Source organism: Octopus sinensis, linkage group LG1 (assembly GCF_006345805.1).
Source record: "Octopus sinensis linkage group LG1, ASM634580v1, whole genome shotgun sequence".
NCBI classification, from domain to species: domain Eukaryota; kingdom Metazoa; phylum Mollusca; class Cephalopoda; order Octopoda; family Octopodidae; genus Octopus; species Octopus sinensis.
The window spans coordinates 155,241,384-155,263,039 of NC_042997.1; the positions used below are offsets into that span (position 1 = coordinate 155,241,384).

The following is a 21,656-nucleotide window of genomic DNA, read 5'->3' on the forward strand; positions in this document are numbered from 1 at the left end:
TTTTACTTGTTTCAGTCATTTGACAGAGGCCATGCTGGAGCACTGCCTTTTGGTCGAGCAAATCGACCCCGGGACTTATTCTTTGTAAGCCTAGTACTTATTCTATCGGTCTCTTTTGCCAAACCACTAGGTTACAGGGACATAAACACACCAGCATCAAGCAAATGGTGGGGGGACAAACACAGACACGCAAACATATACACACACATATATATATTTATATACATATATACAATGGGCTTCTTTCAGTTTCCGTCTACCAAATCCATTCACAAGGCTTTGGTCAGCCCGAGGCTATAGTAGAAGACACTTGCCTAAGGTGCCATGCAGTGGGACTGAACCAGGAACCAAGTGGTTGGTAAGAAAGCTACTTATCACACAGCCACTCCTACAAGGGATGAAAGTAGTAACTGTACTGAAAAGTAATGTTTATTGCCACTTCAACATGGCTGTTGCATAGGAACCAATGTTATTGCCAATTTTAGCCCCAGGAGGACACCCCTCCAGTTAGTTAGCCAATGTAATCTGCACCCAATATATATTGCAAGCAGGGGAGTGAACCTCTACCATCTAGCAACAATGATGACAACGGGACCACCAGACAGTCTGGTTTCGAGCTATTTGTGCTGATCCTCAGTGGTGGACACCCATCTGCTAGAAATAAAATCTTTATTATGATCAAACTGATCGTACATAGAAAAGGACATTACAAGACAAACAAATACAAAAATGTTAAATGAGTTTGAATGAGTATTATGTTAAAAATTTAAAATTATTTTATATAACGATTAATTTTTACCTTAAACTAGAACTTTTTTAAAAAAAAACAAAGAAAGAAAATGAATAAAAGTTCAAAAAGATCGAACCCGGCAGGCTATAAGGCCCAGCAACTATTTTTTCCTTACATCAATGATTAAGTGGGTTACTAACACCCACCTTTCTCATCACATCCAGTTGGGTTACTAACACCCACCTTTCTCATCACATCCTTCCATCGTTTCTTGTATTCACTCGGTGGCAGGGTCTTCCTCTTCAACCCTATCTTGCTCTTCAGATGGTATCTGAAGTAAGACAGCAAACTGGGGCCAGAAATGAAAGACCTTGTCACAGAACCTTCCATTCTAGTCCTCCAAACTCACTCTTTCAGTACTGCAACCGTACAGTACCCATCTCCTAGAAATAGCAGTAGTTCACTCCAGCTCAAAATATATAGAAAAATAAGTGGCACAGAGTCACTGATTTTTCAACAAGCAAAGTAGCTAGTTAGAAAATCTGTATAAGAGATGAAAGTAATACCTATACTGAAAGATAATGTTTATCACCACTTCAACATGGCTGTTCCATTGGAACTGATGTTACTACCATTTTTAACCCAAGGAGGACACCTACTGTACATCACAAAGACAAGTAAGGTTACAGTTGTTCTTCTTTAACCTCTGGCAAATCTTGATCTAGTAGGTCTTTGATCAATAACATTCCAGCCTTGACCACATCATCTTTTTCTCAGGCATTATCTAATGTCTCCTCCTCTTTTCAAGATTGTATGGTTTAATTTGAGAGTGATTTGGTTACTATTTCTACAAGGTCAAATAACTACATAATAGATTTCATATTAGCTTCAAATAAGTAAGATTGTTGTTGTTGTTGTTGTTGTTGTCATTTATTTTCAGGTCAGTCTTATCAAAGGTGTGACCATTTCATCTTTTATTCAGGCATAGTGTATTGAGGATTACATTATCCATTGTATCTTCTTTTCAAAGACAGCAAAATGAGATTTTTTTTTTTCAAGATTTGATTGCCAGCTCTAACAGATTAATGTACTGTTTGGAGCCTTCACTGTAATTGGAGACTGGTTAAAAAAAAAAAACTAGAGCCTGAGGAAATTAATGAAATAGCGTCCTTCCTGGAACATAACTCAATTCACCTCTCTTATTGATATCATCGTTTAACGTCCGCTTTCCATGCTAGCATGGGTTGGACGATTTGACTGAGAGCTGGCGAACCAGATGACAGCACCAGGCTCCAATCTTGATCTGGCAGAGTTTCTACAGCTGGATGCCCTTCCTAACACCAACCACTCTGAGAGTGTAGTGGGTGCTTTTACCACGCACAAATCTTTTTACACATGCCACCGGTACAGGTGCCAGTAAGGCAACACTGGTAACAATCGCGCTCGAATGGTGCCTATTACGTGCCACTGGCACAGAAGCCAGTTAGCCGCTCTGGCAATGATCATGCTTGGATGGTGCTCTTAGCACCCTACTAGCATGGGGCACAAATGCCAGTAAGGTGATGCAGGTAACGATCACACTCGAATGGTGCCTTTTATGTGCCACTGGCACGGAAGCCGGTTAGCTACTCTGTCAATGATCACACTCATATGGTGCTCTTTGCAACCCGCTAGCAAGGATGCCAGTCATCGAATTTGATTTTGATTTTGGTTTTGATATATATTGTTCTTATTGTTTAATAACAAGTCACCAGTGATCAAGCAGAATTATGATAATAGGTGTTCCAGTTTTTGATCACTCAACTTCAAACATATAAAAGATAAGTTTACTCAGCCAGGGCTAAGTAGGGTTTAAACAACAATAGATGTATTATAGTACCTTGTTTGGTACCTCAGTGCTCAAACCTCTTCTGGGCTAACATTGCCTTTTATTTCTCTAGTGTTAATAGAACAAACCACCAAGGAAGTGACCCTTTAATTGCAAGAAATATCAGCTAAATTTCCTTCAAATAACACCCTACAGTCTTTAAAAAGGAAAGACATGTTGGATAATATAGTCCTAAATACACTGTGTGAAATAGAATATGGGATGGTCATGTTAAGAACATCCTATATAATAGATCTGCTGAATCAGAGCAGATTTAAGGCTAACAACAACATATGGCCTTTTACTAAATCAGATATTATCATATTAATAGAACAAATAGTAGTAGACTGACAGAATTAGCAGAGTATTGGAGAAAATTCCTAGCAGCATTCCATTGTATCCAGTATGTATTGAGTTTGAATCCTGTGAAGGTTGACTTTGCATTTCTTTCTTCAAGAGTCAACTAAATAAGTACAAGTACTTGATAGAGTTGCTTAGTTAGCATTCTCTCCCAGCCAAATGTGAGGCCCCGTGCTGCTGCTATATACTAAATATACTAAATTCTTTGTTATATTTAAAATAATTGAAAGAAACACAGAGCATCTCAAAATAAATTCAGTAGTGGGGGACAAACACAAAGACACACATACATACATATACACATAATTGGCTTCCACATAGTTTCCATTTACTAAATCCACTCACAAGGCATTGACTGATCCAGGGCTATAGTAGAAAACACTTCCCCAAGGTGGTATCAGTGGGACTGAACCTGAAACCACTTGGTTGCAAAGTGAGTTTCTTAACTATGCAGCCATGTCAGCACCACTATAAAACAACATTATCTACTGTAGCCTTTCTTTATTTAAGATGGTAGAATTCAATTTGAGTGAGATGACAGCTATTTCTAGCATGTTGAGTAATGACATAGAGACTCCTTCAATGACTCAACTGGACTTTTTTTTTTTCTTTTTCCTATATAGTTCTCACACTACAGACACTTGGGCTTAAGAATTGTTTCGCCAACCTCAGTAGTCTAGGAAATTCTGCAAAAGTTACAAGCACTTCTAAATTAATTTCCAATCTTGAGGCATAGTGAGAATACTACAAAAATATATTAGAAATGAGTTCATAAAAAAAAAATTGGAAATCCAAGTGATTAGTTCAGACTAAACTTTACAAACATTCTTAGAAATAATAACCTTTCAATAATGTATTGTAACTAAAGAGTGAAAAATATCACTGTTTGTGACTCACAATTATCAAATCAACACCAAGATAGGTGATAAACTTTGTATCAGATTTAACATTAATCAGTCTCAAACAATGACATGTTAGGATGTTTATAACATATTTGATTAATTGATTTTTGTTTTTGTTTTGTTTTGGTTTTTTTTTTTTTGGTTTTTTTTTAACAGATATTAACATTGAGCAAAGTTTAAATTTTTTAGTTCAATACAATGATTCAATTATTTTAACCTTTAGCCTACAAGTCATCACATACTCTAATATGTTGTATTTAACATTTGTGTATACAACTCAACAATTTGTAAATAGTGTTAAGTTATGTACACAATATATATTTCTCTTCCTTACTGTAATTTAGCACAGATTCCAACTTCCTAGTTTTATGTTTATAAAATTCGGTTGATTTTTCAGCAAAGATTATTAAAAGTAGAACCCTTTCAATCAAATTTGAAACTGCATCCTGATAAAGTTCTCTAATTAACCCTTATATACAAAAAAGTTAAAGCTATAAAACAAAAATAATAATTTAATAAGTTGAATGCCTATGATATTTCCATAAGTAGAATCTTTGTAATAAAGAAAAGGTAATATTATAAAAGTGATGGAATATGTGGGAATTTTGATAGTAAATGGTATAAAGGATGGAACAATGAAAGACAAACTCAGGAAGGAATATTTTTGAAGGGTAAGGAGGATATTAAAATCACACTCAATGGTAACAATACCATCACTGCCATAAACTTGAGAACAGTGTACATAATCAGATAGAGCATGAGAATAATCTAATAGATAAACTATCTTGAAAAGGTGGGACAGAAAAACAAGGAAATTGATAACAATCTGCAAAGTCTTACATCTACAGACAAATATATATCAACGAGTTATACTTCAATAAAAAAGATGGAAGACAAGGGCAGTTAAATGTAGACAACCGTGAGAGAGTAGAGTGAGAAAATTTGAGAAACCTGTTGCTAATGAGGTGATTTTGACAGAAATTGTTATTGTAGCAGAAAGAATAGGAAAAGTGAAAGCTTACATGGAAATTTTTGTTCAAAATAATGAAAGTATAGAAATGAGAAGTCATTCCAATAGTTAAAGAAGGGAGTTTTGAAGAAAGAGAGAAAGAAAACTTGATCCTAGTGGTGCCAGAACAAGCAATCAGAATGAGGAATATGGGAAAGGATATAGACAAGAAAGGTATGTTAGCTGTATGTATGTATGGTGAAAGAGAAGAAACTGTTGTAAATGTAGCTTCTGAGTGTAAGATGCTTGCTAAGAAGGTTTATAAAAATTGGAGACATTACAAAGTTGGCAAATTTGTACGAAACATGGCATGAACATAAAGGAAAACATTTCCTTGGAAACTATTGTGTAAAGTTGAAAATATTGCATTTCTAAATCTCTCAGGAAGACTTATACAGTAGCAGCATGATAAAGTGATGCTTTGTTGCCAACTTAATGTGGTAGTCCCATGAAAGGGAAGAATGCTACTGCTATTCAGCCCCAGGAAACATCGTTTCCAGTTGGCTACATGATACAAGCGTTCTGTGTCCTTAAGTTTTCATACAGGGAAGATAGGCACTTTACCGTGCTGCTACTGTATAAGTCTCTCTGAGAGACTTAGAAATACAATATTTCTAATTTTGTAGGTCAGTGAATTCATTTCACTTGAAATTCTATAAGTTTTCAAAGGTGAATAAGCATTGACAGCTAGCAAGCCAAGCTACTCCAGACTGATGAAGAGCAATAACTCTGAAACTAGTCTCTAGATGCTGGCTTTGCTGGGTGGAGGTGCTTATCTCCCTTGTTTGAAAACTTAAGGACACAGAATTCAAAGAATTCAAACAAAAAGTATTCTCTGAATAGGAGGAGATCTCTCAAAGCTACTCATGAAAACTTCACAGATACACGCACAGAGCAGGCTTGTTTATTCAAACCATGTATGCCACTTCCATTTTCAACAAATTTGTTGGGAGGCAGCACTTACTTCTTCTCCTTCATTTTCCTTCTCAAGTGAAACCCATAAAAAGCTGACGAGGGCTTTCAGTTTCATCTACCACACACCTTCTTTCACTAAAGTCACTAAACAGATAAAAGTTGCCTGCCCTTCCTGGACAAAAGAAGGTGGCAGGACAAGCTTTGCAATGGATTTAGCTGATAGCTGTATCTGTCCTACATGTGATAGGCTGATGGTCAACATCATTCCACACACATCTACAACATTTGAACATTGGACAAGTGTGCACAGAATGGTTTCATTGCTATGTGTACATCTCAGACAAGCCCAGCTCATGACACTTGTAGGTTAGAAGAGTTTACCTTGGACTGACAAATAATAATTGCTTCTTTATTAGTGCTCAAAGCACCTGATATAAATAGTAAGGCATTGTTACTTTACTGCACTAAGAAATATTCATTAATATGAATAAAATTACATTGAAGAAAATATTTTTAAAAAATGAGGATTAACTTTTAGCAAAATTTTATTGGATTCTTTGTCATGTACATTTTATGTATTGCAAATGATCACATTAATTACCAATTATCTACCACATGTAAAATAGGACATTTCAAGTTACCACTAAACAGGTACAGTCTCCCTCCCCCTCTCTCTCTCTCTCTCTCTCACATGCACACACACACACACAAATGATGCCAACAAATACCATATCATTCAGGCCAAGGCTAAAAATGGAATGTCTACTTTGAATTTAATGCATAAAAAGTATTATAAAAATTAAGCATGTAAAAACCCTGCATTGATTGTCACAAATAAGCTGGTAATTGATGAAAATGATAATTTAAATAAAGTGTCAGACTTTACTATTCAATTTTCTCCAAAAAAATTTTAAAAGATCATAAATCATCATGGCTTGAATATGTTTCTATGGTTAGTCCACATTACTCTGTAAAGAACACAGAGCCGGATTTCCAGTCTCCCTGAATGGGACACCAGTCTTTCACAGGATTACTCACTTTTACCAGCTGAGTGGACTGGGGCAGTGAGAAGTGAAATGTTTTACTCAAGAACACAATGCATCACCTGGTCCAGGAATCAAAACCAGAATCTTACGATCAGGAGTCTAAAACCCTAGCCACTAAGCCATGTCTCTATAATACATACATATTTTACAGCAACACTCTATCCCACAAAACAGCATTACCACAAAATTAAGATATAAAAGCAGGATAGAAAATTAGTGCAGATTTCAGAAGACTAGTTTATTGAGGAAAATATATTCTCAAAGACTAAAAAGTATCAGATATAAAATAAATTTTTTTAAATGTATAATGAAAAATACAAGCATCAAACAAAAACAATGAAACAAAAATGTATCAAAGTAAAAAAAAAACTGAGAACATACACCATGAAGAGAGTTTTAGCATATGTATAATAAAGAAGCAAAAAAAATAATACTGTGAATACCTATAGAATACTGATAAACAAAAGCTGAACCACGTCACAAATACAAACATAAATAAAAGGGAATATGAGCAAGATTTAAGGACCAAGAATCAAATAGTGATGCAAAACTGAGAGACATGAAATCTAGCTTTTAGATAATCTTCCTTTCTTTCATACCAGAAGACTAATTTGAGTTCTTTACGTAACTTTATTCTTCTCTCCACAAAAGAAATTCAAGGTGATTTTATAGCTCCTAAGTAACTTAGGAAAAATTCTCACATCATGAATATTTGTTGAAGAAATATCTTCTTGCCTTTCCAATCATATGTATGAAATGTTTGTGCATAACCCGTTGATGTACTTTAGACAATGTTATCATTTATTCAATACTATAATATAGTTACATAAGGTAGCAAGCTGGCTGAATCATTATCATGCCAGGCAAAATGCTAAGTGGCATTTTGTCTGTCTTTACACTCTGAGTTCAAATTCTGCTGAGGTTGACTTTGCCATTCATCCTTTCAAAGTCAATAAAATATGTACCAGTTGAACACTCAGGTCAACTTACTCCTACCCCTAAAAATGCTGGCCTTGTACGAAAATTTGAAACTGATATAATATAGTTACATACTAGGAAAGTTTACAAAAAAAACAAAAGACGAAGACAGGTGGTGTACAAAACAAACAGATGTATTAGTATAATGCTCAGGAAAAGAAAAAGTCTTTAACGTTTCGAGCCTATGCTCTTCTACAGAAAGGTACACAGAAAAAAACAAGGAGAGAAAAAAATGTGTGTAGTGGCTAACGATCTATCATGGCATCTGACTAGTTACATACTACTTTGTTTCAATTTTTGTTAGAAACAATACTTGAGCAGAGTTAACCTGGAGTTCAACAACAACAGCAACATATTAAGAATAAGAGACAAGACAAAAATAGTGTCTGCAGTGACTCAGTAACTGTCACTAAATACATAGCCAACAAAACTGGAATAATAAGGTCATTAACATATAGTGCACAGGCACAAAATTTGATCAAAACGAGTATATTGTGAGATTTAACAAAGCATAAAACCCAACAAAGACTAGATAAGTTCTCTTAATCTCCTTGTAGCATATATGTAATAAGGTCATATAACACACTGCATACAGACATTTGATCAAATTTGATCAAAAAGAGTAAATCATGAGATTTATAAAATCATAAAACCCAACAAAGTCTGTTACAGTTCTGTTAATCTCCTCATAGCGTGCATGCATGTGTATTATGTAACATATATATTCTATTTATATATGTATATAATAGATCACCTTTATTTTTTATTTGCTCTTAATAATCCTTTCTACTATAGGCACAAGGTCTGAAATTTAGGGGAGGGGGATAGTTGATTACATCAACCCCAGTACTCAATAGGTACTTAATTTATTGACCCTGAAAGGATAAAAGGTAAAGTCGACCTTGGTAGAATTTGAACTCAGAATGTAGCGACAGGTGAAATATCGCTAAGCATTTTGTCCAGCATGCAAACAATTCTGCCAGCTCACCACCTTAGTTACTCTTAATAATATAACATAAAGCAGACAAACGAAACTTAATAGATCAATGCAACAAAACAAAAATATAAAAACTGATAACAATCATGTGTGGGGCACAGTTCATAAGTTCAGATTTCTTCAAGTCATAAAAACTGTCAACTAAAAGCCTTACAGTTATCACACACAACACACACACATTATGCAAATAAAAATATGTACTGTGCTCTCAAACCACATTACAGTGGTTCATTCCTACTTCTATATACTACACCTACCTTTCCCCTGCCTCTCCCCCTGCCCTACCATCCTTCCAGGCTACCCAACCATTGTCATCTCTCTATCTCTTCTCCTGTCCCTGACAACAGAATTATCATTACTATTTCTACTGCTCACCACCCCACTCAATTCTTATTTTTTTATTGCCCACAAGGGGCTAAACATAGAGGGGACAAACAAGAACAGACAAAGGGATGAAGTTGATTACATCGACCCCAGTGCGTAACTGGTACTTAATTTATCGACCCCGAAAGGATAAAAGGCAAAGTTGACCTTGGCAGAATTTGAACTCAGAACATAGCGGCCAACGAAATACTGCTAAGCATTTCGCCCAGCAGAAACTCACTCGCCTTCTGCCAGCACCCCACTCAATTCCGCAACCCTCTATCTTACCCAACGCATGGCTCATTGTTCATCCATCCTTCAATTTTCGATCTGCCTTCCCATCCCCTCATCTCCTTCCCATGCAATCTTGAAAACTATCCACCCATCCACTTCTACTTACCTTGCATCTTGTGGAGGTAGGGGAGGGCACCTGGGCCCTCATCACCATTATCTATCTGATTGCAGAACCTACTGACCGGTTTCTTTTTTGTCTCTCTCTTTCACTCCTCCCCTTACATGAATAGCTATGCAGATCCTCTGCAAGAACCTGCTCTGATACCACCACCTTCCAACTTCTCATAGTTTTAACCTTTCTTCCCTTGGCATGAAGGCAATACCCTTATCTTCCCCAGGGCTCATAGTCCTTTGAGCTGCATGGCAACCTTTACAGTGCAGTTGACAAGAAAAAGACACCCAGTACATGATGTAAAGTAAATGGCTTTAGGAAAAGCATCCAGCCATAGAAACTATACCAAACCGGATACTTTAGCATGATGCAGTCCTTGGATTAGTCAAATCCTGACCAACCCATGCCAGTATGATGTTGATGATATATATATGTGTGTGTGTATGTGTGTGTGTGTGTTTGTGTGTATGAAAGAAGGTTTGAAAATGCACTTTTAGAGATGTTTATTCACTTGACCGGTTTCACTTTTTTAGAAAAAGATTGTCAAAAGTAAAATGTAAAGCTTTGTATGAGCTTTGTTGTGTTAAGTACTGGTTTTCAACAAAAGTATTAAAATGCATTTATACATTCTTTGATAATAATAAGAAAATGTTAAAAACAGGTTACAAGAAAGTATTTAAGAAAGTAATCAGAACGGAACTCCAAAATGCATTTTGAGTTCAATAAAAATCATGTTTGTTTGGTAGTATATATATACACAGAAGGAGATATATTTAAGAATTTACAAAATATTGTAGCGGACTAACCGACCTGTCTTTCTGGCATTTGTTTTGTGTGTAGCTACACACAAATTTTACATGGTAATAGTATCAGACCCCATGAGTGTCTACATGTAATTTGTTTTTTCATTTGGATTAAAACAATACAACATTGGCACTGGTTCGATATTAAAAGTGAAAGAATAACATCTATATTGTAATGTGATATAATATTGCTTCAATTTTATTCTTTCACTTTTAATTCTAATGTGATAAGACTATAATATTGCTTCACTTTTAGTCTTTCGTTTTTAATATCTTAATGTGAATAACTTTCCATCTTTATGGCCACAACAGCAAAATGCTGTGTCAGTGTATGTGTGTTGATTGACATAACAAACAGCTGGAGGTGAAACTCTTGACAAAAAAATGAGGTGGAAGGTCCAAGGTATATAAAAATACACATTTACCGTTTAATTACCAGTTAATAATTATAACAACAGTTGCAAATTTACTGTTAAATTAGCAGTTCTTGCTGCACATCAGATGGAGTATCAAGAGAGAAGGGAGATGAGATTTTCCTTAGATTAGCAAATGCATGCTGCAGTACATTAGATGGAGTATCAATACAGAAGGGAGATGAGACTTTCCCAAGATCTGCAAGGGCATTCTGCAGCATGTCAAATGGAGTCTCAAAAGAGAAGGGAGATGAGACTTTCTCGAGATCAGCAAGGGCATTCTGCAGCACGTCAAATGGGCTCTCACACAGAAGTGACATGACACTTTCCCAAGATAGGCAAAGGCATGCTGCAGCATGTCAAATGGAGTCTCAAGACAAGCAAGATGAGACTTTCTCAAGATCAGCAAATGTATGCTGCAGTACTTAATACTGAATCATCAAATCAATATTTTAATGATTAGACAATGGTTCAATAGAATAGCTCTCAGAAAAAGAACATGTACAAATTCGTTCTTCACAACTCCTGGAGCTGCTTCACATATGATCCATCCCATTCTAATAAAAATGATAATTTTATCCAAATTGGTGTTCTAAACTCAAATTATCAATTCTGCAAAGCTTTAAAATTTCCAAATGAAACTAATGGCATGTGCTGCTCAGGTGGTAAGGTAAGATTGCCAGCACTACCAGCTCCACCACAAATTCTTATAGATCTTCTGGACGGAACTTCCATCCAGTCAAAGGATTTTCTGAAGAATATCAGACAATATGACTCTGCATTACCATTTGGTGCATCTAAGAAGATAGTTGAACATGGATTTACGCCAATGTTCAAAGTTCAAGTCTATCACCTCATTGGTTTTCTTTTGCCCACAAATGAACGACCACAGTTACTCCAAATTTACTTTATGAGTTACATAGGACAACAAACCCGAAGGTAGTATCAAAAATTCAGACAACAGGTCATGTTAGACACAGCACTGACTGCCGCAAAGCAGAGTATATCTACTAACAGCTTTTCGGTGAGTTCAAAAACACATACCAGCATTTTCCATAACTGGTTAGGGCCTGGATTACTCCAAACAGATGCATTAGCCCATCATTTACTCCACAAATGTTTTGTCGTCAATGCTGCACTTTCCCGTATCACCGGTTTCAACATAACTGTAAGATATATATACAAACTATGCCATTTTAATCCTGAGCAACAATGGGTATCTCTGCTAGTACTGTATAATATAAATATACATATACATATATATATATATATACATACAAGGTCTTGTAGATAACTTGAGACCAATTTTGAACAGTTGACATAGTGGCATTAACATTTCATTGTTTGACAAAACCTTGCTTGCTTGAAAATCTAATCCTCCATTTTATTTTTCAGGTAAACTGTGAACCAATTCAACAATAGAAAGACGTGGAACACCAGAATCATTCTGCCATTGTTTTTTTGGCGCATGCTGGACACACTGCCAATAAAATTGTTGACGAAATTTCCAAAAGCAACAGTTTATCATGTGTATAAACAATTTAAAGAAGTGCGAAAGAATGATAGAAAAGAACACAAGACTCAAGGTGATTCCAAGCACAATCCAAAGTTTCTCGCTGGCCTCAAATGCTTGAATGAAGCCAACCTATCCACATCCATGACAACTCTTGCAAAGAAATGCAATGTGTCCCTTTCCACAATGTCTAGAGCTGTAAACAGGAACCTTGGCATAACTATCTATGTTTGATGCCACCATCACCTCCTAACAGCCAAGGCCAAAGCATTTAGAGCCAAGGGATGCCCAAAGCTTCCGTCATTCATCAAGCATCAAGATGCAGGAAAAACTCTTTTGCTTGTAGATGAGAAGAAGTTTACTGTGGATGTTGAGGTAAATCACAGAAATTCTTGAGTGATTACATACAACCCTTTCAATGTCCCCATTATGTTTGAGACTAAGAATCCTGTCTCTGTGATGGTATTTGGAGCCATGGCAAGTGATGGAAATGTCATGAATCTATACATCATTGAGTCTGGCTTGAAGACTAGTGCATAGGAGTACCTGGACATCCTAAAGAACTCTCTGTGATGGAGCAGAAGTTTGGGCTTGACAATATGGTGCTTATCCAGGATTCTGCACCATGCCATGGGTCAAAGCAACACAAGCCTTCCTTGGGGAGAAGGTGCCACTTTTTGTGAGGGCCAACATCTGGCCCAGTAATAGCCTAGATCTCAACCTTCTTGATTACTTTTTATGGGGAATACTTCAAACAAGAACCAATGATTCACCACACTCAAGTGTCAATAGCTTGAAGACCTGCATCATGTGTGTGACATGCAAAATCTAAAAGGCAAAGGTTGTAGCAGCTGCAAAAAAAGTTTCATTCTCATGTGAGGCAGTAACTGCCCAAAAAGGTGGCCATGTGGAGAAATAAATATTTGTTGTAATAAATGCTACATTAAAATCTGTCTGCCACCATTATTTTAGTATTTATAACCAGTTTATGCATCATAAAAATTGTTTCAATTTATCTGCAAGATCCTGTGAATACATATATACATATATATATATATGAGTGTGTATGTGTGTGTGCGTCCTCATACACACACACAGCTCAACATTTGTGTGAACAGCTTCCAAGAGGCATTATTCCAAAATAATGATTCAACAAGCCACAGGACTATGTTGAGTTCCATTGTGAGCTTTGGTATGGTTGTACTTTCTAATACCAACTACTTTACAGTGTAATGGGTGCTTTTTTTCATGCCACCAGCACTAGTGAGGTCACCATGCATCTCAAAAGACAAGATGAGAAAAGGAAAAGGAAATTCACAAATTTAAATGATAATTGAAAAAGTTGACAAGGGACTCTTTACTCTTTTATTTGTTTCAGCCGTTTGACTGCGACCATGCTGGAGCACCGCCCTTAGTTGAGCAAATTGACCCCAGGACTTATTCTTTGTAAGCCTAGTACTTATTCTATCGGTCTCTTTTGCCGAACCACTAATTTACGGGGACGTAGACACACCAGCACCGGTTGTCAAGCAATGTTGTGGGACAAACACAAACACACACATATATATACATATACATATATACGATGGGCTTCTTTCAGTTTCTGTCTACTAAATCCACTCACAAGGCTTTGGTCAGCCCGAGGCTATAGAAGAAGACACTAGCCCAAGGTGCCACGCAGTAGGACTGAACCCGAAACCATGTGGTTGGTAGGCAAGCTAATTAACACACAGCCACTCCTGCGCCTATATACAGAAAAAAAAACGTAGCCCCAGTTCTCTCAGTCTTATCCATCACACTAATTTTTTTTTTGTAGTCCCCAGACAGAAGAAAACTACTCATAGAGTTTACCTTTAACTGAAAGTTCCCTTCTCTCCATTCTACCCACACCTGAGAGCATTGCCAGGTACCAAAATGCATTTAACACCATTCAATATGTCAAGCATCACCAACATTTTAAAGTGTCTATTCCTAATTAGTCATTACCATGAATAAGCAAATACCAGATAATCTATATTAGGTAATTAAAATTATATAATAAATTATATAGAGCTAAAATTATATAATAAATTATATAGAGCTAAAATTATATAATAAATTATATAGAGTTAAAATTATATAATAAATTATATAGAGTTAAAATTATATAATGAATTAAGTTTCAATGAGAACATTATGTAACTTAAAAAATAATTGTTCATTTTTACAGAATACAAAACTGCATATTTACGAATAATACAAAACTACATGCTACATTTAAACTCATTGTTCCCAACATGGCAGTTTTCAAGAATTAAAATACTTATCGTTTTTGTGAATCTTTACAGTTACATAATAACGAGATAGGATAAAATAACAGGCTTGTGTAATTTTTACCTTCTATAACAATTATTCAAGCTAAAATATTATCTTTTAAAAACAAATTTTGCCAACCACGAACAGTTCAACAGTCTAAAGTTTTGGTTTGGAATCTTACCAAAATGAACTGAGCTTTCCATTCATCTAAAGATGATTATATATATATATATATACAAAATAATGATTACTTATACAAAATAATAATTATTAAAAGTGTAGAAATATACAAAAGAATTTGGCAAATCTAACAGTAGTAGAGAATAAGAAAAGTAGGAAAGTTGTTCCAAATTAATAGGAAATGCTCCAAATTCACAAATCTAAGATAACTCTAGAAAGAGACTGGTAAGTCAAAGAATGGTTACAGATCCGTAAAACAAACATTAAATTTATAAAATACTCAAATTAACTGAGAAATGTAAAGAATATCATGAAGCACACATATATACATACATGCATATATACATATATATATATATATATATATCATTCATGTTCAGTCAATTGAAGGAAAGAAAATGGAGAGTTGAAAGTTAATAATTATTTATTATTTCCAAATCTGTAATTTACCTACTGGACACTAATGGAGACGGCTGTAAGAAGTAAATATTACCAATTTGTTAATAATAATAATTATTAACTTTCAGTTCTCCATTTTCTTTCCTTCAATTAACTGAACATGAATTGTATGCTTAATATATACCTATTGATTTAAGGGAATATCATTTCCCAAAAATACTAGGTATAGAACCAAATATTCCTTGGATGTAACCATCCCTTTATGAGGTTAACATATCCTCTAAGCATATATATATATTAGGATGAGGAAAAAGTTTGTACACTGTGTTTTGAAGAATAGTTGTTTTTGAATAAATTCTTGCATAAAAAATTATTATTTTAACAAGGCGCACAAACCTTTTCCTCAATTTAGTATATATATATATATATATATTCTTTTTCCTTTTACTTGTTTCAATCATTTGACAGTTTATTGTATTGGTAAACAGACACTGGTGTTGAAGAACATAAAGATGAAAGTTGTAGTAGGAAAAAAGTTAGCAGACATGGTAGACTGGAAGCCATCTGAACATTTATTTCTTTATTGCCCACAGGGGGCTAAACATAGAGGGGACAAACAAAGACAGACAAAGGGGTTAAGTCAATTACATCGACCCCAGTGCATAACTGGTACTTATTTAATCGACCCTGAATGGATGAAAGGCAAAGTCAACCTCAGTGGAATTTGAACTCAGAACATAAAGACAGACGAAATACTGCTAAGCATTTCACCCAGTGTGCTAACGTTTCTGCCATCTCGCCACCTGGATTGGATCAAAACAAGTTGTGAAATAGCAGAATCAGTAGAATGTTCAACATATCTTGTAGTGTTTAGCTGTGTGTCTTTATTCCCACTGTTATACAAGCTGAGTCATTCATTTCCAGCCATCCATGAAATCACATCCTGTCAAGGAGAAATATTACCTTGCTTAGGAACAAGTAAGAGTTGGTAACAGGAAGGGCTTCCAGTCATAGAAAATCTACCCCTACAAATTCTGTCTAACCCATGCAAGCATGGAAAAGTGAACATCAAAATGATGATGATTTGATAGTGATTTGAGTTCATATCCTACAAAGGTTCACCTTGCTTTTCAGCCTGCAAGGGTCAATAAAATAAGTTGAGGATGATGTCAATCTAATCACCCAAAGAGGCTTTGTACCTATCCCAGAAATCAATACTGGATCAACTGTTTGTCCAGTTATGTAATCAAATAGAGGAGAAAGGGAATTTGAATTTGTAAAGGTAGAAGGGGTCATAGTCACACTTACCTTAAGTCTTTTGGGGGCGAGATAGATAGGCCAAAAAAAACTCTAGAAAGGCAAAAGTTTATAACAAAAATTTGTACTCTTGTTTTTTCGCCAACTGACTTTTGACACAAAATGGATTCAACTGAAAAAAATATTCCGTTTGTGTCACATAAATTGTTGCCAGGTGTAAGTGTAGCTTCTGATTGGCTGATAGATGAAATGGTACCTTTTCTCAGCTACTGACCCCATAGAGCAAAAAAAATTATAAGTTTCAGTACGAATTATGTACCACCACTCATTAGACTGATACAAATAAGTAGTACTTTATTTGTACCAACCAGCCTGAAAGAGTTAAACAAAAATGTCTACAGCTATAGTCTGCCACTTATTTAGTAAAACTGAAAACAATACGTACCTTGTAAGTCTTTCTCTTAAAATATCAGAACTGTCATCATTGAGAACATTAAACAAGTCTTCTTGGTTTAGTGTCTTTTTGTATCCAAGAGAAAGTAAGGGGTTAAGCCACCTACAAGTAAAGCCAAAACAATTTCAAAGATAATTAAGACAAAAACATTTATAAATATGCACCATGTATTACTTCATTTTGTTTTGGTTTTTTGTTTTTGTTTTTAATCTTAGAACAGCAAGAATAAATGTTCATTTAATCTAGAAATAGAGTGAAACTGCATATTGATAAATATTTTTAAAGTATCATATTTAAAAAACAGTTTAACCCTTTTTCTACCAACCTGCCCAAGACTACTCCTAGTTCTATGATATAAATAAACTTCCTTAAAGTGAAACAAATTTAGTCATCAGACTCGGCTTAGTTTTCTGAGTCTTATCTACTTTTTGTAGGTGGGGAGAGTCATCTAATGGGTGAAGCAATGTGTCTGCAAAGTAGGTATGATGTAAAAGAATCTGCAGGAAAAAAGAAGAGGTAGGAAAAGAAGAGGGAAATGATGGAGAAGGAGAGGAAGAAAGTGAACATTAAAAGTATAGAGTAGGGTGGTAGTGGTAAAGACAGTAAAAATTGTTTAAAATTGTTTATAGTAACTGATAAGTTGTCAATATTTAGGGTGAGAAATTTCTTACAGGCAATAATGTCACTCCAACATTAAGAACCTTTACAATTTGGCTATTTTCTTCTAATAAGAATGCAGTATTTAAAGCATGATTTTATAGGAATTCATCATCGTCAACATTGTTTAACATTCGCTTTCCATGCTGGCATGGGTTGGCTGGTTTAACTGAAAACTGGCAAACTGGGAGGCTGCACCAGGCTCCAATCTGATTTGGTAAGGTTTCTACAGCTGGATGCCCTTCCTAACACTTACCACTCAGAGAATGTAGTCGATGCTTTTATGTACCACCGGTACAGGAGCCAGTCAGGCGGCACTAGCATCGGTCACACTTGAATGATGCATTTTATATGCCACTTGTATGGCTGCCAGTCAGGTGGCACTGGCATCGGCCACACTTGAATGATGCTTTTTATGTGCCACCAGCATGGGTGCCAGTCAGGTGGAACTGGCATTAGCCATGACTACGATTTCACTCAGTTCAACAGGTCTTCACAAACACAGCATATTGCCCAACAATTGAATGGTGCTTTTTTAAATAGGTCAGTTATGCGACTTCTCAAGCATAGCATATCTTTAACAGTCTTGGTCACTTGTCATTGCTTCTGTGAGGCCCAACGTTCGAAGGTCATGCTTCACCACCTCATCCCATGTTTTCTTAGGTCTACCTTTTCCACAGGTTCCCTCCTCTGTTAGGGTGTGACACTTCTTCCTACAGCTGTCCTCATCCATACGCGTCAAATGACCATACCAGTGCAGTTGTCTCTCTTGCACACCACATATGATGCTTCTTATGTCCAACTCTTCTCGCAGGGCACTTACACTGCTGTGTATGCACACTTGCATTACACATCCAGCAGAGAATACTAGCTTAATTTCATTCAAGCTTACGCATGTCAGCAGTCACAGATCACGTTTCACTGCCATGTAGGCTGCATTGGCTAATGTAATCCAGTATATCTCTGAATAAAAGCTGGTCACAGACAGAATATCATTGATTGTCTGCTGGGTCATTGACTAGCTTATAGCCATAGTGACAACACCCCTTTCTCTCTTTCTAACTCACAGATGAAGGACAAGAACTAAAAATGCTAAATTCTTTGTTCTTCATGGTAATAAAACTTATCAAACTTTTTATAAAGTCTGCTGATCTACAGTGCTGATGTCATTGTCTTTGATATTAGATTAAATTACTTGAAATTCTCTCTTAAAGATATAAATCGCTTGCCTTTTTCTTTATCTAGCACTATCAAAGATTCCTATCAACTTATTTCCAATTTCCATTCTATCCACCTTTAATTGTACTGTCATTCATTTTATAATCAGAAATTGCACTCTTACAGAACAAGTTGCTGTTTAACCCAGGTCAGCCTTGATTGGGTAGCTTTATAAGCAAAAATATTCTAGGCATGACCATCCTGTCTTATCTTTTACTTGTTTCAGTCATTAGACTGCAACCATGCTGGGGCACTGCCCTGAAGAATTTTTGGTCAAATGAATTGACCCCAATACTTATTTTCTTAAGCTAAGCCTGATACTTAATCTAACAGTCATTAATGCTGAATCGCTAAGTTATGGGGATGTAAACATACCAACACCAGTTGTCAAGCAGTGGAGGGAGAGACAAACACACACACACACACACACATACAACAGGCTGCTTTTAGTTTCCATCTCACAAAACCATTCACAAGGCTTTGGTCAACCCAGGGCTATAGCAGAAGACACTTACCCAAGGTGCTACACAGTGGGGCTAAACCCAGAACCATGTGATGGAAAGCAAATTTATTCAGTTGCTTGCATAGATTATAAGATGTTTAAGTTGTTTTTGATGCATAGGGAGTGTATATTATTCAGTATCAATTTTGTAAGATTATGTGTTGTGTTATTTCATTTTGTGTTGATTTTGTAGAATATCCTTCCTTTTTTAATGCTTCTGTTTCTAACAGATCAAGCTAACATATTTACTGGTGCCTTCATATAATACAAGTTACAAATAATACAGGCATTATTGTGCAAGGATGTGAAGGCACACGGCTTAGTGGTTAGGGTATTCAGCTCACGATCATAAGGTTGTGAGTTCAATTCCTAGCAACATGTTGTGCCCTTGAACAAGACACTTTATTTCATGTTGTTCCAGTCCACTCTGCTGGCAAAAATGAACAGTATCTGTATGTCAAAGGGCCAACCTTGCCCCATTCTGTTTCCCACTGAATCTCCCTGAGGTTACACTTGCATGTTAATTTCACAAGCGGGCTGTTCCATTGACCAGATTGACTGGAATCCTCATCATCATAACCAGCGAGAGCATCTGGTATTATAAATTATTGTCATACCACTAATCAGGTGGTTGAAATATTTAGTATCCATTGAAATAATAGCTTTTATGCTTGTAAAAACCAACATTCATGTATATGACTTTTGACAGAAGTAACTTTGAAAAATGTCTCTTAACTTTCATTTTTGGTTATATATCCTATAGTTTTTATCTACTATGAGGTCAAGAAAGGAATGTCTGTAGAGTAACTAGACGTACTAGAAAAATTTCTTTTAAATCACATCCTACTTTCTTAAAAAAGTTACATCTAATACTACATTATGTCAATTCCATTTTAAACCTTTCCTACCCATACATTTAATGCTACCAAATACATGAAGTATAGCAAGTAGGAAATATTTACAAAGATGTTCTCTCTCTGACAAACAACTTTGCTCAGGGCTTCTATACTCACATCTCCATCATGCTGAACTTACTTAAATAAGTAAGGAACAATATCATGTTTTTTTTTTTCTATGATACTTGATACTAGTAATACTTGTCAGTGTCCAAGTAAGTGCGAAGTAAATTACTTTCATATTTATAAAAGCTCTTTTCACAGAATTTCTAAGCAACCAGCTGACATTCTTATAAAGTTCAATGTGGATAAGATTTCATACATATACATTTTTGCAAATAAATTTGAGAGCTGAAAGCAAACTTAGATGTATAGTACATTTGTTATTTCAATGAAGATATAATTACACTTTTTGTTTGCTGTTTTGTAAATAATTATCTGAACATTGCCTGGAAGGAAGTTGAAAGTCAAAAGCTTCTTGAAATGGAAATAAGTAGGATGTAGATTATTAAAAGAAAACTGCCAATTTAATTGAATCTCAAAAAATATAATAAAGAACATGAACAAAAATTAAAAAAAAAAAACATAGTCGGGTTCACAACACTTATCTACATTCAAGTGTCCTGAAAAATGAGGCAAATTTGCCTCAAATTTTACCATACAGTCTTGAAAAAGGAGGGATACATTGAAGATTATAATCCAAGATATGCAATGCAATGCCAGAAAGAAGCAGAGGGCAATATTGGCTGGAACATTTTTGATTATAAATTCACTCAATCAGGGCTAACTTCATTCACAAGAACACAACTATAATACTAGAGACTACTTAGGGTCAGCATTTTTTTCAACTAATTTCATCTTCTTTGAGTCCTAATTACTATATTATACTTTTGCTAACTTCACTTTTACCATTACATAAGCCATCTAATATATCCTATAGTTTTTATCTACTGTGAGGTCAAGAAAGGAGTGTCTGTAGAGTAATTAGACCTACTAGAAAAATTTCTTTTAAATCACATCCTACATTCTTAAAAAGTTACATCTAATACTACATTATGTCAATTCTATTTTACAACTTTCCTACCCATATATTTAGTGCTGGGGTGTAGCAGGTAGGAAATATTTACAAAGATGTTCTCTCTCTGACAAACAACTTTGCTCAAAGCTTCTATACTCACATCTCCATCATGGTGAACTTACTTAAATTTACAAGGATTATTAAATTATTTTGCCAACAGAGACCATTACTTGTTTCTTCAGACTTTAATCATTTTTTTTTCAACTCTAACGCATGACCTACCATTTTATGCCAAGTATATAAAATAGTTTGCTTCATTGAAATATAGGTGTATATTCAACAAAAAAAATTAAGTAAAAAATAGTAAAACAATATTGAAATAAAAGAAGCATTTAATAGATCCAAATACATATTAGTTTTTAACTGTCAGTATTTCTATATGGCACATAAAAAGTACCCAATACACTATAAAATGATT

The 21,656-nt window shown here is 35.3% G+C and overlaps 1 protein-coding gene across 3 annotated transcripts in view; it reads right to left on the minus strand.

Moving 5' to 3' along the window:
• LOC115214735 (multidrug resistance-associated protein 4) overlaps positions 1 to 21,656 on the minus strand; it is a 158,075-nt gene that overhangs the window by 110,357 nt on the left and 26,062 nt on the right. For all 3 annotated transcript variants that reach the window (XM_036505799.1, XM_029783767.2, XM_029783764.2), the window contains exon 2: positions 16,879 to 16,989. In XM_036505799.1, the coding sequence (XP_036361692.1) occupies positions 16,879 to 16,989 (111 nt within the window). The remainder of the gene's footprint in view (positions 1 to 16,878; positions 16,990 to 21,656) is intronic.